Raw genomic sequence first — 16,113 nt, 5'->3', positions numbered from 1 at the left:
AATCCTATGCATTTTTGTCAATTAATTAATTTGTCTTAATTATTTATCTATTTTTGTTTCTTTTTTTAATGTTCATTTAATATATTATTATAAAGGACTTAGGTCCGTTAAATTAATTATAAAAATAAAAAAAAAATAAAAAAATAACCATAACAAATGTAAAACTATACCAGTTTGGCCATTAAACCTGATAAAGGTTTACCTGTTTTTAAAATTTGTTATTTACCAGTTAGTTTTTTTCAGTATCTTTCCAACTAAGTCATATAAAAATAATGCTTACTCTTATGTTTTAGTTCAATAAGTTATTAATTTTAATATGCTTTAATAGGGCTGCAGCTATGACTTTACGCACAGTACTGTAGATACACAGGCACTTATGGCAGCTGCTAAACCAAACGATCCACAAGATGCTGTTGTAGTGTTGTTTCCAAACAATATAAAGAGTATCCAGAAATATTTGCTAAAACAGCTAGCCACTGAACTAATGTTTATGCTGGAGGTATAATATACAGTTTAAGTAATACAATTACATTTATTAGAGATACAGGTATAATACCTAGTTAAAAAAAATATATTTTTAAAATGGAATATATTTACAAATAGTATCTATCATGTATTTTTTTTTGTTTTAATCGCGTATATAATTTTAGTTGCAATTGCTGTTTTAGGTCCAAATAAAAATTCAAACTTTGACACAGAAGTTCAGCGTCTTATAGATAATATAGGAATAGAACGTGATCAAGCACGTGAAGCATTATCTACTTACAATTGGGATTTGGAACGAGCTATAGATCAACTGTTTAGTTAGGATGGACTAATAGTTTTGGGTTATGATTAAAACTATAAATTTATCATTATATCAATGTAAAATATTAACATTATTATGAGTTTTTCAAAACACTGTGTTATTTAAAATTTTGTTTTACACAATTCTGATTTCTAAGTAAGATTAATAGTTCAATTATGTAATTATTTTTTTATATATTTTATAGCTAAGATATTTTCCTCAGTTCATTGTTTCATTTTTTATTGTATGTTTATTTGTGTTTATAAATTCTATACATATATATTTATTTAATATAATATATGTATAGGTATAATCACATATTAGGAATAAAGACATTTTTAAAGTCATAATTAATACTAAAAATAAATATCATTAATTACGATTGATTTTTTTAAATATATATTTGACATTATGTCTTATATTCTATTGAATTTAAAATAACCGATTTTGAATTTCTACTACTAGAGTATACTATTTACACACAGTATGCTAAACTATACCAAATAATTAAAAAACATCAAAAAAATAAAATAATAATAATAATTTTAATAATTCAATAAATACGCCAGACATGTAAATATTCACTGGGTGCCACTAATACATTTTATATTTAAATAAAATGTTTTGATGTTTAATGTTTATATGACAATGACGCGGCCAGCATTAGTAGCAAGCACGAATATTAAGATATACCTTAATCTTAATTCGTGGTAGCAAGTACAATGTACAAGCACTATAGCGGTCAGTCTATCTTATCTCCAACCACCACTACGGGATGCAAGCAGCGCGACCGGGTCGACTCTCCCACCTTGCCGGTAATGGCAAGGCGGGACGGGGGACCGTGTCGCGTAAGACGTACAACGGTCGGCGGAAAAGGCGATTCGAAGATCCATCGTCGGACCGATATGCTATCGGTCCGACGTTAAACTCATTGCCCGAGCGGCACGTCATGTATTATTATTTGTTGGTCGTAGTATCGTAATACATAATTTGTGACATTCAGAAAGTGTTTGTGTTGTGTTTTTTACAGCAATGGATTTTCAACTGGAGTAAGTATAATTATATATAAATATTTTATTCAAATGTTAATATTTTTTTGAATCTGTGCGTGTATGCTTAATCTGTTCTTTTTTCTATCAAATTTAATTATTTCATGAACTATCTTCAGTGTGTAGGTGTCTGTATTTCTATTGACATTATATTTGTATCTAATTATATCAATTACACTTATTGTTTATCGTATTTCGGGGGGCTCCAGTCGGTCGTGTTTTAAGGAAATGAATATACCTAGGCAATTTAACAAGATGAGTTTAAAATGTCTTGTAAGTGTGTGCAAAGTAAACGAAGATTAGTATGTGTAAGTTTAATCTGTAATCCGTTTTCGGTCCATATTTCCTAGATATGTCCTGAATTATAACAGTAGGCATAATACCGCTCAGTAAATCGGTCGTTTTAGTTTATATTCGCCGTCAATTAAATTACGCACGCGCGGGCATTGACCGATCTTTAATTTATGATCAACTTATTTTTAATTTTAAATAAGCGGTTTTAGACCAATAAACTAAACAAAACTGGAAGGATTTGGTTTGGTGGATTTTAATTTTGAAAACGGATTATAATTAATATTACAATTATTGTTAGTGTCATGATGAATAATATAAATACAAAAATATCATATTTTTATTCTTGGATATCACAACTGAAAATATAAATATTCAAAATTTCCTCTAGCAAAACCTAGTAAACTTTTTAATCAATCATAATCCGTTTTCAAAAATAAAATCTGTCAAACCAAATTCATCCAGTTTTGTCTAGCTTATTAGTCTAAAACTAAAAGTCACTTTTTTTCATCGACTGGAGCCCTTCTAAATACAAACATCATCCAACTTAGCCAATCAAATACCTACCGACACGGAATTTTTAGTTTGTATGAACAGATAAGTAAACTTAATAGTTGCAAAGTGCAAGTCTTTGGCGATTCGTATAACAATAGAACGCTAAATTGATTTGTTTAAAATATGTGTAATTTACATTTAACGGAGTTATCAAGGCAAGGTGAATTCAAAGAAATGAGTTAATTTTTCACGAGAAACACCGTGCAGGATCAGCTAATAACTAAACCTGCTATATAAATAATATATCTACTGTAAAAAAATCAAATGCATAATGATAAAACGGATGACCCTTAATATGCAAATCGATCACAGTTGTCAACCTATTTTCAACAAGGCTTAACACCCGAATCAGTTATTGGGGTTTGGGGTATCGGGTGTTCAAATACCGGAATAAAAAATGTAAACTAACGCTCGGGTTTTAATAACCGTTATTATTCGGGTTAATGTTGGTTAAGAGGACGCTACACCGCATGCGTTGTCTCCGTCTTACAAATGCACAACATAGCAAAAACTGTTTGGCGCGGGACAACTAGGCAATAGGTATGCAGTATGCTCTTTATATTAACTATACGGTTTTCTTTTCTAACATATATTTTGATTTTCTAGAATTTGTTTATAATATAATCTTAAGATTTTATATAAAATGCATTTAAAGCTCGTATGATAATAAACACGACCGTTGATTTAACATAATTACATATTTTATAAAGACCATTGATGTAAAACTGGTTTAAAATTAAAGCAGTCGGGATGACCAAGATGACTGACTTTATCGTTGAAATCTGATTTGCTCCAGCAAAATGGTCCTAAACTGTTGTCACTGCCTTGGGTCGGGCCAGCAACCGCTTTGAATTGCAACTGTTTGAATAGCTGGTTTGAAGTGACTTTAACGTCGGTGGCCCCGTGCGACCGATGACCCAACATTTGCATGGGGTACGTACCATTCACAGGATTCAAATCGCTCCTGACAACAACAAAAAATGTTTTCACACAAGTACACAACCGTTGTTGTTATACAAAGAGCTGCGTAATCAGTATTTAAAACTTATTTGTTCGAGCATCAAATACCTAGCAGATATCGCATTTTCCGCCGAATATGGTGGATTACAGTGGCACCGGGCTTCCGGATCACGTGTGTAGTTATTAGACCGCATCAGATGCAGCATACAATTGGCGCAGTGAATCTTTACGTGATCTCTGGCAAATATGCGAGCCCGAGGTGTTTCGGAGTACGAGAACCTTTAACCGCAAATCACGTATTATTAGTATCTATCGTTAAAAATTGCATCTTCCGTTGCGCAATTAACAAAGTATATAGCCATATAGGGTCATTATACATTATACATAATATAGTATGCACAGTTTACTATATAATATTATAGTATTCGCAATACGACTATAGTTATATATAAAATAATAATTGGTGTAATATTACTTCTATGCTAGGTACTTATTTAAATGTACTCTAAACATTTTTAAAAAATAATTGTAAACCTGTAATATGTTATTGGAAGGTACCTACATACTTAATGTTAACATCTTTGATACTGCATGATAATACAATTGATTATCTACTATTATTTTTAATTCGTATCATAGGCCAGCGGCATATCCAAAGCTCAATCAAGGACGGGGAGGGCCTTTAAAAATTGACAACAGTAATACACCTCAAAATATCGCGAGGGGCCACAACCTACTCCCACCCTCACACACACACACACATAAGTCAACAGTAATTTTTTTTCAATGAAACATTTTTCTCACATAATCAACAAATTAAAAAGTTATATATAAGAAATAAACATTAGGTACCTATTTAAAGTAATAATACCTAGGTACAGATCTTTTTTTTCATTGGCATATCCAGATATAATCACAACTTTTTGAAAATGCCGATAACAACAATTATAATTACACTAAAAAATAATAAACAAATTATAAAAACAACACCGCTAAAATAAATCTAAGGGGGACGATCCGCCTATCAACCCTTTATAAAGTTTATATACGCCACTATATATTAACCCCGATTTTCTGTTTGGCTTTAAGTCCAAGACACAGTGCACGTCTATAATGTAGGCGTATCATGATATGTATTATGGTCTATATGGATCTATTAATATTTACTAGATTCTGATTACCTTATATATTTATACTATATCATCGACATATTTTTGTATCTTAGATTTATATTTACCACGAACCGTGGCGTTGTGCCATGTCATAGTTTCCGCTTACGTTGAATATAAACGGAAAATAGGGCACGTTGTAGCTGGCCCAGTACGTCCGGTTGATCAAGTGACCGGTGAAGTCGCCGTGCATCACGATACCGGGTATCTGTTCGAGAACGTGAAGTACGTCTCTGGACGGCAACGGGCTTCCCGGCTGAAAGGCTGCATAGTTGAGGATCATCCACTGATTGTTGTACGTGCCGCTGTTGTAGAGCTTGAATAAGTTCACCCAGTCGGTAGGGTTGTCGGCCAGGCGGTTCGCGACCATCGCTCGTACAAATTCCAGTACCTATATTACAGACGTATTATTACTGTACATATTAATACATATTATTATTGTACTATGATTATGTATTTTACTATTTTAGGTAAGTATGTGCGTGTGTTATACGGTAAAATATGAAATCGGCCGTTGTACAATGTATTTGCATATATTATGTTGATTATTTTATATTTATAATGAATGGACAATAAATATAGTTCTGAGTATGTATGATAAACAACAAATTCGTTGTTTTTATCATTAATATGATTTACGATTTTATTATTTTAGTACAACATTAGCCATTAGGTAAAAATAAAATTGAGACACATAGAGATAATGAATCAAAAGTACCCAAGATAAATGTGCTACAACTCATTTGCGCACAATTTACTAACAATAGAAACCTTTTTTCCACGTACAGGGTAACTATAAGTACTAAGGGTGTACATAATCTGCGTATAATATTTTCGAGTTGATCAACACTGATAGTGGACAATTATTATACTCAAACAACATTTTCCTTCGCCCTTTAAAAGGAGTTTCTGTCTCTTCATATTCTGATGTTATAGACTTGCGGGTTTAAAAGTGTTGTGTTAGCTATTTATTTTAGAACAGCTTCCTTAGAAAGTAATTATTCACAATTTTGTTAAATTACAAATTACACAAATTACAATAAATTAGGTACAATCATTTTTACAAAAAAAGTCATTAAAATTTACAAATTACAGTTAATACATATTTAATATTTATTGGGAGGGGGGAGTGGCCGAGCAGACTAAGGCGTCGGGTATGACGCACAACGGCGCTGGTTCAAACCTCGGTTCATGGGTGGCATTTTTCTTCGGGCAAGTCACGGTGTCCGGAGAACAAGTACCGCCATCCCCCACCCGGGCATGGCAGATACTTACGGGTGCCCACTTTAAAATAAGCCAAAACTACACACACGTGTTTACATCTACTATTCCCTCCCCCACAGTTTATAAACTACCCAATGGCCTAAGTTGCCGCGGGTTCACTAATAAAAGAAAAAAATATATATAAATATTTATTGGTACGCGTTTGCATCAAAAATGTTAAAAGATCAATTTTTTTAGACTTGTAATCGGAATATATTATTTTCATTTCATTTTACTTTTTTAATAGTTCTATTCTACAGGTATATTTCTTTTTAATGAATTTATTTTTAAACTAGTATCGGCTTGAAGTATTTGAATAATTTGGTGAATGTGAGGGTGGGAGGTATAAAATTGACTATTGAAGTGCATGTGAAAGTTTTCAGCTCCGTTCGTTGTTCTTGGGCTATCGGCTGGTTCACTAACCCAATTAACGGGTGTTCATTGATATCAATAATATTGAACGTGTTGAGCAGCTTAAGACCCTGTACACCCAAAATTGTACCTAAAAGCTAGTTTTCATTGTTTACTATTTTGTGCGCAAATGAGTTGTCGTAAATTTAAAAAATATATTAATATGTGCGCAAACGAGTCTCCACCGATAAATGGAATGAAACTCGCAGAATTTAAACCGCATAAAAAGTAAGGCAGTGCAATATTTACTAAACCCACAATAGAGATCATATCCACGGAAATTACGGAAGTAAATGATATTGAAGTTATAACGATAGATCTAGGAAAATGCACGGTAACATCTGTGTATAAACCACTAAATACTCCGTTCGAATTCTACAAACCAAAAAATGTTACCAAAATGCAAGAATTATTCTCGAAGATTTTAATTGCCATAGTAGAAGCAAACCAGAACCCTATAAATATGGCCCAGTACTGGTCAAATGACTTATGACAACTTGCGGGTAACAAATACTGAAACTACCAAAGCAACTAAAAGTTACCAATATGTTACCAATATGTTACCTAATTATGTTACCCTTATTAATTTGACTTGTTTATTTTATTTTATTGTATGCTATAATATTATATTAACAAAAGTATATTATTTGAACTGAACTGCTGCCTAACACGAGTTAATAATAATTAGTATGTTTGACAAATAACGTGCTATAGACTAATATTAATTATTTTGATATATTATAGTAACTAAAAAAACCGAATTTTACTATTGACTTACTTATCTGAATAAAATATTTAATTTTATACTATTTCGTGGAACATTTTTGAGAAAAAATTGAAAAATAAGTTAATTTGTAATTTATTGATGACTCAGTTGTGTACTACAAAACAATTTCAGGTATAAAGCTATACATTAATCCAAAATTAATTTCATTTGTCGCGTATTGGACAGTTTCCATAATTTATATTTTATATTTTTGGATATTTTTGGTACCTACAACCTACTGTTGCGTATTTTTACTTATAAACTTTATCAAATTGGTGTACAAAATATGTGAACAGTAATCAATACTAATCATATGCGATATATAATTTAATTATTAGATACCTATATTTGGCTGTATCATATTTATTTTTAATTGATAATATCATTGATTATAAATACTAGTATTTATAATCAATGATAATATGTTTGTGTTCATACCTATTCGTATATTATATAGTATACACTATACTTATACGATTTATAATTTTACGACTCACAAACATCCTACCTAAACAGTAAACAGCACCTACTGGTCAATGATCTACTATAACAAACGATAAGAACGATAGATCCGAATTCAATATGTATAATATATCTTATCCACATAACTGCAATAACGGCCTTGATAAAAGAATGAAGACCTAAAATATTATTCGTATATGTATGCATATTATATTATATACCTGACCGATCGGTTTCACGTTAGACCATAGGGAATTGTTATAATTTTGGATAGTGGTCTCCATAGTGGTTAAACCAGAGGATATCAGGTAGAAATCGTCTCCGGATTGAATTATGCCCGGGTACGAACTGAACGACATATCGAACCCGGGTATCAGTTTGTTGGACGTTTTGCTCTTTCTGAACCGCAGACTGTACCTCTTCTGAATTCTCAACATCGTTTCATACCTGCAGAGTGCATGAGGTCAATCATCTAGTAAAATGCGTGAAATAACGTCTACCAGTGGCGTATATAGGGGAGAGGTGGTCAAGGGTTCAAACCCCCCGAAGTTCATTGTTGGTACGGCATTTTAATACGGCGATTAATTTATAATATATATTTATAATTAAATATATATATTTTTTTAATGGTCATAACTTGCTTTTTAATAAAAAAAATATCAATAAAAACTTCCAAGACGTCCCTGATAATAATCTTGCCTTTAAATTTTATAAGAAGTAAATTCGCTCTAATTTTAGAAATTCCTCTTAATAATTAATTTTAACGACGAGGTCACTTGAATTGTATAATCCCCCAAATACGCCAAATAACTCAATTATTGTACAATGAGGTTTTATTAAACTGTAAAATTGGGTTATATTAATTATTGTCCGTCGTGTTTACCCGCTCCACGACACGTGTGACACGAGTATGTCTTTGTTTTCCGGCAACAGCTTGATGAGAGCCGAACATGATCCACTTCCCAAGACTCGGTTACTGATGTCTGACGGATTCAAAGATATGGATACGTCGCGCAAGTCGTACAGGGCGTTTAACCAGCTATAGAAATAGGTATAATACATTAATATTATATATATGGAATTTGCAACACATATAACGAAATAGTTTTAAAATTATCGTGTGATGTTTAATATGAACTATGTGAACAATTTCACATAATATTACTATAATATCAGCTATAATATGATATAAGCGCTAAAGGTACAAAAATGACTGAAATCATTTGAGCCAAAATTAATATAAGTAGTTATTTAAAAATGTCCATCTTATAAAAAATTGACAATAAATAATAGAAATTAATAAATTATAGTTTTAATTATTTGGTTGGTTTTTTCGATCTCATAAAAAATTGTCAATAGACAATAATAAATTGTTAAAATATTATATACATACAAATAAATATAATTTGAATAAATCAGTTGATTTTTTCGATCTTATAAAAAATTGTCAAAAATAAATTGTTAAAATATAATATATAAGTAGTTCTAAATTTAATATCTTTTAACCGTGGCACACAGGTACTCCATATCTAGGATTTTGGCGTTATCGTACGATACAACTTTTTTTTCTGATTTAATTTTGGCGCTTACGTCTTCCACCGACTATAATATCATAATATTATACCTATTGTCATTTATAACGTATGAAAATAACAATAAACTCACTATAAATCGTCCCAAGTCAAATCGGGCGTACCGGGTGACTTGCCTTGCATGTATCCGTCGTACAACCCATCAAGTTGTTTATAATACAGTCCGACCTATATAATATTGTATACCAAAATAATCGTTTAAGATGTACGGTGAGACCGAAAGGTGATTGAAAAAATAAATAACATACCTGGTACCAATAAGGGTCCGAGTCGTTTGATTTCGATTTAATCCAATTTTGATTAGTCGTCATATAATCTTTTAGTTGTTGACAGACCTTCGGCCGGTCGGTGCAATAGCCTTTAGCCGTATTGGACCAATAGCTGTGTATGAGATCGGCGGTTAACGTTCCTTCCAAATACCCAGCACCATAAGCTTGATCTTCGTCTTTGGCTTTTTGTGAAGTCCTGATCTCCAAATAGGCCCATCTAAAATTGTGTTTCAAATAAGTCACAAAAATATATTAAACAAAAACGTGAATCGATAAACACTATAAGGATATCATATACCCTAATTTATTTAAATATAAATTACTCATTTTAATTATTATTATTAAAACGAGTTTCCCGAATCTTAAAATAAATTATATATTATGTATGTGAAACTCAGTATTCATATATTGTGTCAACTTTGGTGTAGGCACATGATGTGAATGATTTTCTTTTCCTTTAAAAGTGTAACTTTCCTTTTTCTACTGAATGAGACAACGGCTTATACATTTCCACCAAAAAATAATTTTTTGTTTTAAATTTTGTAAACGAATTCATAATTCTCATGACTATTGTGTCGTACCAATTGAGACTAAATCAAACCTTGCTTACACATAAAAATAATATTACTTAATAAGCGTCTATAGACTTCTTCGACCTCTACTAAATAAAAATGTTTAGTTAATACCAATACTAAACTAACATTACACATAATGTTACAAAAACCAGTTTGATTCTAATCTATATTGCAACAATATCTATAAACATTATTAATTAAATATTGCAGCAGCACCCCCCCCCCCCCCCCCTATAAGCTAAGCTTGTGCTGGGGGCTCGTTCTTATCATTAGAGTATATTAGCAATAGCCAATGACAATATGTTGAATATTAATTATTTAACAAAACATAGACAAAGTAAAATAATATATCTATAATACATAATACATATTATATAATACAACATTTTATATGTCCATGAACAAAACAGAATAAAGAAAACTGTAATAAGCGTTGAAATATTAACAAAAAAAAAAAGTGGGTGTCACTTTGCTGTACAGTAAAATTATGAGGAATCTTTTATTACATTCTAAAATCTTAGATTTAAAAAGCAAAATTTTATGAATTTCTAGCTCAAAATAATTTGCATATTTTCGTTATTTTTACTTATTTTGTCAATATTTAAACTTTAAATGCTTATCTTGAAATTATTTACATTGCTTATACGTCTAACTATTGCTATTCGATATTTATTTAAAACGATTATAAAAAATTACTAAAATCGTTCTTTATTAAAGTTGTTATAGTTGTCTACTGCAATGTATACGTACCCTGTACTGTTGATTCTTTCTATATACTTGGCTTCACCGATAATTATCTCTTTGGGTTTAGCAATGTAGAGTTTAGGCTGAATAGTTATTCGATTGTTGTCCCTTTTCACCGCTAGCAGCGTTTGGTTTTTTTGTATGGCCGAACACTGTAACGCCCAAACAGACAACAATGAGAGAAGTATACATCTTATTGACAACATTGTTCTACTGATACTAAACAAATGCGTTGTGAATTATAAACTAACGAGTCGTGTAATGGCCAATTGCTTTTGATTCATTTGATAATTAAATTAGTTTTACAAATGTGTATGTTATTAGATAAGATATTGGGAACATATTATATAAGTTGTTCCAAATATAATATTTTTAAGTACCTAAATAACTATAATTGCTATAAGTAATTCCTCAAATAAAACAAAAAAGAAGAAAATATTATTTTTTAAATTACTACCTCATTTGATGTATTTTAATGGTAAAATCATGTGCGAATAAATAATATGTTTTTTTATAGGTACAATAAGCGAAACAAATAATTAAAAATGTTAATAAAACAAACTGTACATTTCTTTAAACGATTGAAATATATTTTATTGGATGCACAAAAACTATTTCAAAGTGAATGGGAGGTATTTAAACATTCTGTACAAACAGCCATACATAGTTTTTCGTATAGGTATTAGGTACATATTATACAGGTCATTACTAATTTACCTAAGTCCGTTGATTGTGCGTAGGTAGGTACTATCATTGATTATAAATACTAGGATTATTAAATTCTTGAATTTAATAGTAGGTACATTATTACTTTCTATTTGTTAATTCTGGTAGATACAGTATTAATTGCAAAAAAATATTGCGATAAGTACCTTATATTATAATTGTAATATATAAATAATAATATAATATACATTATAATATTAATAAACAATAAGATGAATTTCCAATATGAATATACCTACCTGGGCGTGGCACATATAACGCAATTAAATTATTTCTATAAAGAAATCAACATTGCATTCAACTTAAATCATACAAATTCATAATTCACAAATTGACATTACGTACCTACCAATAATCAATATCTAGCGACCTAGATTAACATGAGTATTACGCAATAATAATTTCATTTCGATCATCCATAAATAACATGATACATTAATCGTTCAATTACAAACACATACCAATATATTATAATATGAAAGAACACACAAGACAATGCAGATATTGCGCAACAAATGAGTGGGGATGACAAACTTCGCTATGCCTTATATACGGAGACAACCCTCTCGGAATACTTTTTTTCCTCTCGGCATACTCTCATTCCTCTGGGAATGCACACATCTCTTTTCGTATACTCTATGGATACTATTCAGATCACTTGGATTATTCGGGCGGACTCATTCTCGGACCAATCGTTTCATGGCAGCACGATGTTTTGAAGCACTATGATACAGCCAGTAGGCTGTGTTCAATGAAGACAAAGCACAATGCCCTACGTCTACGTAAAATGATTTTGACACACCTCCATAGTCAATAAATTAATCACCAGTCTTTAATTATTTAAAAATGAAATTAATTCACCGTACAACATCGCCTCCACATAGAAGCGTATGTCCATTTGCAAGCTTTTATACGATTATGATTTTTAAAAAAAAATTTAGAAAAATGCTTGTTAAGCCCCCCCCCCTGCGGACGCCACTGATCCAAACTGATGTACCTCAACAAATAATGATCCAACATTTTGTCCAGTTTTAGGATTTTTTGAAATCATTTTTGTTGATATAATACACCGCCTCCCCACCCTTAAATAGTTATCGGATGGTTTCCCCATCGAAAAACATTGTTTTTAATGATGGAAAACTTAAATATGACACTCACCACTCACTTGTGTCAGTGTGTTACTGATTGACGTTTGAATGTTATTCAAGTAATACGTAGATTTGGTCGAGTGAATTGAATTTGATGAAATTATTTTTTATTTCGTTCTAATGATTTTCATTTTATATAGATACCTAGATAATTGTATTTTAATTAAATATCGTTCGTCTTCTTGGTTCTATGGCAGCCTAGAGTGCCTCTGCAATTTTTAAAAGGTGCCAGTCAACCGAGTTTTAAATCAGAAAGGTCACCACATTTTTTTTTTTTTTTTAAACTTGATTTTTTTGTTTTGTTTTAATTACTATTTACTTACAAAGATATATTTAACATCAGAGACTTATTTATGTTTTTGGCCCCCTGGGGCACTGTTCCTTAAGCAGGGCCTCTTTTAAGAATAACTGTTAACTTTGATATGGGGTGGTTTATTAAAAAACATAACAAAAACAAAAACATTTTCAATACAAGCATATATATTAATGTAAATTAATTAACATTAAAAAAAAAAAATTATAATTTTATACGTGAACTTTGTTTTGAAAATATATTTATAATGTCATAAAAGTTATAAAAAGTCATACAAAAAATAAGAAGGGCATAAGCATAATAATAATAATCAAAATACAGATATTTACCTTATTCAAGACTTAGACTGGTATTATAATACAAGGCATTAGGCATACAACATACTAAAGAGTAAAATACATAGGCAAATAGGCAACAATAACAAAAACTTAAAACAATCGTCACAGTTCACAATATAATGTATACTCGTTGGTCGTTTAATGACTTTAATCGTATATATAAAAGATACGTTTATAATGGTTACATTAAATAGTTGTATGGTTTTGTGAAAAAAATAAAACTACGCACAACGGCTCAACGGTAGTAGGCAAAATGAAACTGTGCTCGTCCATTTTTCTTGGATTTTTCTAAGTGGTCATGTTTCTGATCTATACAATATAACCGGTCGTATCAGGGACGTATATAATTATTATTCTTTCATTCTTCGCGATATTGTTCGTGAGCTTAGTACCTTAGTAAGTCCATAGTAACATTTATTCCCAGCTTGGATTCTTGCTGCTACCTCGTTTGCTCGTTTGTAGTTTGTTTTTCCTAACTATTTCTGATTACTTTTGACCCCAAAAGTACAGAACTAGATTCACTTTCCAACCAAAAAAGATGTTGTAGAAGAAAATTGAATTATTTTTTTTGTAGTAAAAGGGTATGATACACAAAAAAAAATAATAAAAAAAGAACACATTATTCTATTCAGAATCTAAAATAAATTAAGTTTTTTTTTATGTAATTTACTATTTTATACTTTATTTGCATGTAAAAATGGTCAATCAGATATAACTTGGTATTTTTTTAATTCAAATAGGTATTCGTTGTTCGTACTCAATATAATAAGTAATAATTAATAACGATTAACGACAGTTCGACAAAGAATAACTAATAATATTTTGGTGATTATTTTTTTTTCAATCAATACTTTATAGTGTATACCTACTGTTTAGCCACAGAATAAATAAAACGAATAAAATATAAAAATTATCTTATCTTCACTAGGTATATTGTACATTAATTAATGATTACTTATTAGTTATTAATAATTAATATATATTATTTATAATTCATAATATAATATAATGTTCTGAACTAATTTTATTGTACTGTTTATTTGAAACATTGAAAATGCAACAATTTCTACATCGAAAATTACAATCTATTTAGTATTTACTACCTAGTATTTCTATTCGTATTTAACTATATTATACTTATAGCCACCAGTTGGATTATTAAATATATTGTTTTTATTATTTTAGGGTCATTACCCACTATGCCCACCGTGGTCCATAACCATATCAGCCTGATCCATTGGAGGTCTTAGAAAACGGGCTTATGTTCTTGTAGGGAGTCATTATCTTTATGTAAATAAGACTAGTATAGTTCATTGCGGATGGGAACGTTGATGATTGTTTGACCAAAAGTGGCTTCTGAAGAATATTAAAAAATCTTGGTATACTGAGGGTGAAGGCAGTAGGGTATTGTACCAGAGATGGGCATCACCTACAAATTTTTCTTTAATGTATTTGATTTTAAGTTGATCGGGGACCAGAGGCTACGTTAAAAAATACAGTTCGGCTTGTTCTAGGGACTCCTCGGGATGCACTGGGATTAGTTTGCCGTCGTAGGGGGAAAGTTAAAGTAGAATCGAGGCTTATACCTGAGGTGTTTGACATTGAAGTATTATTAAGAATGGGATATGACTGGAGAGTGTGTTATTGCATTTAAGGATAAAGAAACTAGAAAGATTTAATGGTGCTGATGGTAGTGTTTGAAAATTTGAGTTATTTAATTTGATTGAATTACATTTTTTGAATAAATAACCTAACCTAACCTAATTTAAAAAAAATGATTAAGATTAGAAAATATAACATGGTGAAACATTTTAAAGTATTTTACTATTCCGAAGTAGTACCAATAATACCATAAAAAATTATTATTTTACAAATACCACCTAATATACACCTTATAATGTTAATTTAGGTATCAATAGAGTGCAATAATAACGGGATGATAAAAATATTGAAAAATATTGTATGGAAATAAAAATACAAATCCCTATACAATTATTAAAAACAAGTGATAAGATCGTCTTCGGGTGCAATAAAAATAGTCAATTCAAATCAGCCATACGGACAAAGTTTATATTATCCAGAAACAACCCACCAACGATCTATAATATTCTACAAAACTAATTTAACATTTTGGTAAACAGGGTCAACAATGGGGAATGAGCTTAAACTTAGGTATCTAAATGTCACCCAGTATAATTAAATCATACTATAAGTACCAATAAACTTGATTCTATTTATTTATGTGTTAAAGACCTCGCATTATGATCATAAATTATCAAACTATTACAAATAGGCAATAGCTTTTAAAAAATTACCTTTAGTAGGTATTCTTGGAATCACTTAATAACAAACCTTTTTTATTTCAATTTTTTTTCCCAATACTACCAATACACGTAAAGTAGCGGCTATATCATTACTTGTTCACTATCCTAATAAAAGGCAATTACAAATAACAATCCTCCTTAATAATTAGAAGTTGCATGAAGCATAGAAGCATGAACACCATAATTAATTTATAGTATATTTTTAATTGAAAAGGCATCAGATAAAGATTCCACATTTGCACTTTTCTAAGAGAGCACACGGTAGACTTGAGTTCTAAAAAATTAATACGATATCAACCATCCGATGTTTACGAATTACGATTTATGCAGCTGCGAGGTGTACTTGTGACGGCTTTTTCAAAACGAACTAA

The 16,113-nt window shown here is 30.6% G+C and overlaps 1 protein-coding gene and 1 pseudogene across 1 annotated transcript; one reads left to right on the top strand and one right to left on the bottom strand.

Annotated features, from left to right (window-relative positions):
* Positions 1-338: 338 nt before the first annotated feature.
* On the top strand, positions 339-808 carry LOC132946393 (ubiquitin-conjugating enzyme E2-22 kDa-like; annotated as a pseudogene).
* Positions 809-3,242: 2,434 nt separating this feature from the next.
* LOC132946639 (putative phospholipase B-like 2) lies at positions 3,243-11,114 on the bottom strand. Its single transcript, XM_061016683.1, has 8 exons — positions 10,900-11,114; positions 9,554-9,791; positions 9,379-9,473; positions 8,597-8,752; positions 7,935-8,160; positions 4,880-5,202; positions 3,751-3,921; positions 3,243-3,646 (listed from the first exon to the last, which is right to left on the bottom strand). The coding sequence occupies exons 1-8, from the start codon at positions 11,097-11,099 to the stop codon at positions 3,385-3,387; spliced, it is 1,671 nt and encodes a 556-aa protein (XP_060872666.1). The 5' UTR covers positions 11,100-11,114; the 3' UTR covers positions 3,243-3,384.
* Between the last annotated feature and the right edge of the window lie 4,999 nt (positions 11,115-16,113).

The sequence above is a fragment of the Metopolophium dirhodum genome, chromosome 6 (genome assembly GCF_019925205.1).
Source record: "Metopolophium dirhodum isolate CAU chromosome 6, ASM1992520v1, whole genome shotgun sequence".
In the NCBI taxonomy this organism is placed as follows: domain Eukaryota; kingdom Metazoa; phylum Arthropoda; class Insecta; order Hemiptera; family Aphididae; genus Metopolophium; species Metopolophium dirhodum.
Note: the sequence above shows the minus strand (reverse complement) of the source record. Positions and strands in the feature narration are given on the sequence as shown.

What these genes read in the sequence shown, in the direction of transcription:
- LOC132946639 (XM_061016683.1), bottom strand. Translation starts at nt 11,099, where the DNA reads ATGTTGTCAATAAGATGTATACTTCTCTCATTGTTGTCTGTTTGGGCG. An exon ending in TCACACGTGTCGTGGAGCGG is followed by an intron (nt 8,161 to 8,596) that starts GTAAACACGACG and finishes TGCACTCTGCAG; the next exon opens with GTATGAAACGATGTTGAGAA. An exon ending in GAAAATGCGATATCTGCTAG is followed by an intron (nt 3,647 to 3,750) that starts GTATTTGATGCT and finishes TGTTGTTGTCAG; the next exon opens with GAGCGATTTGAATCCTGTGA.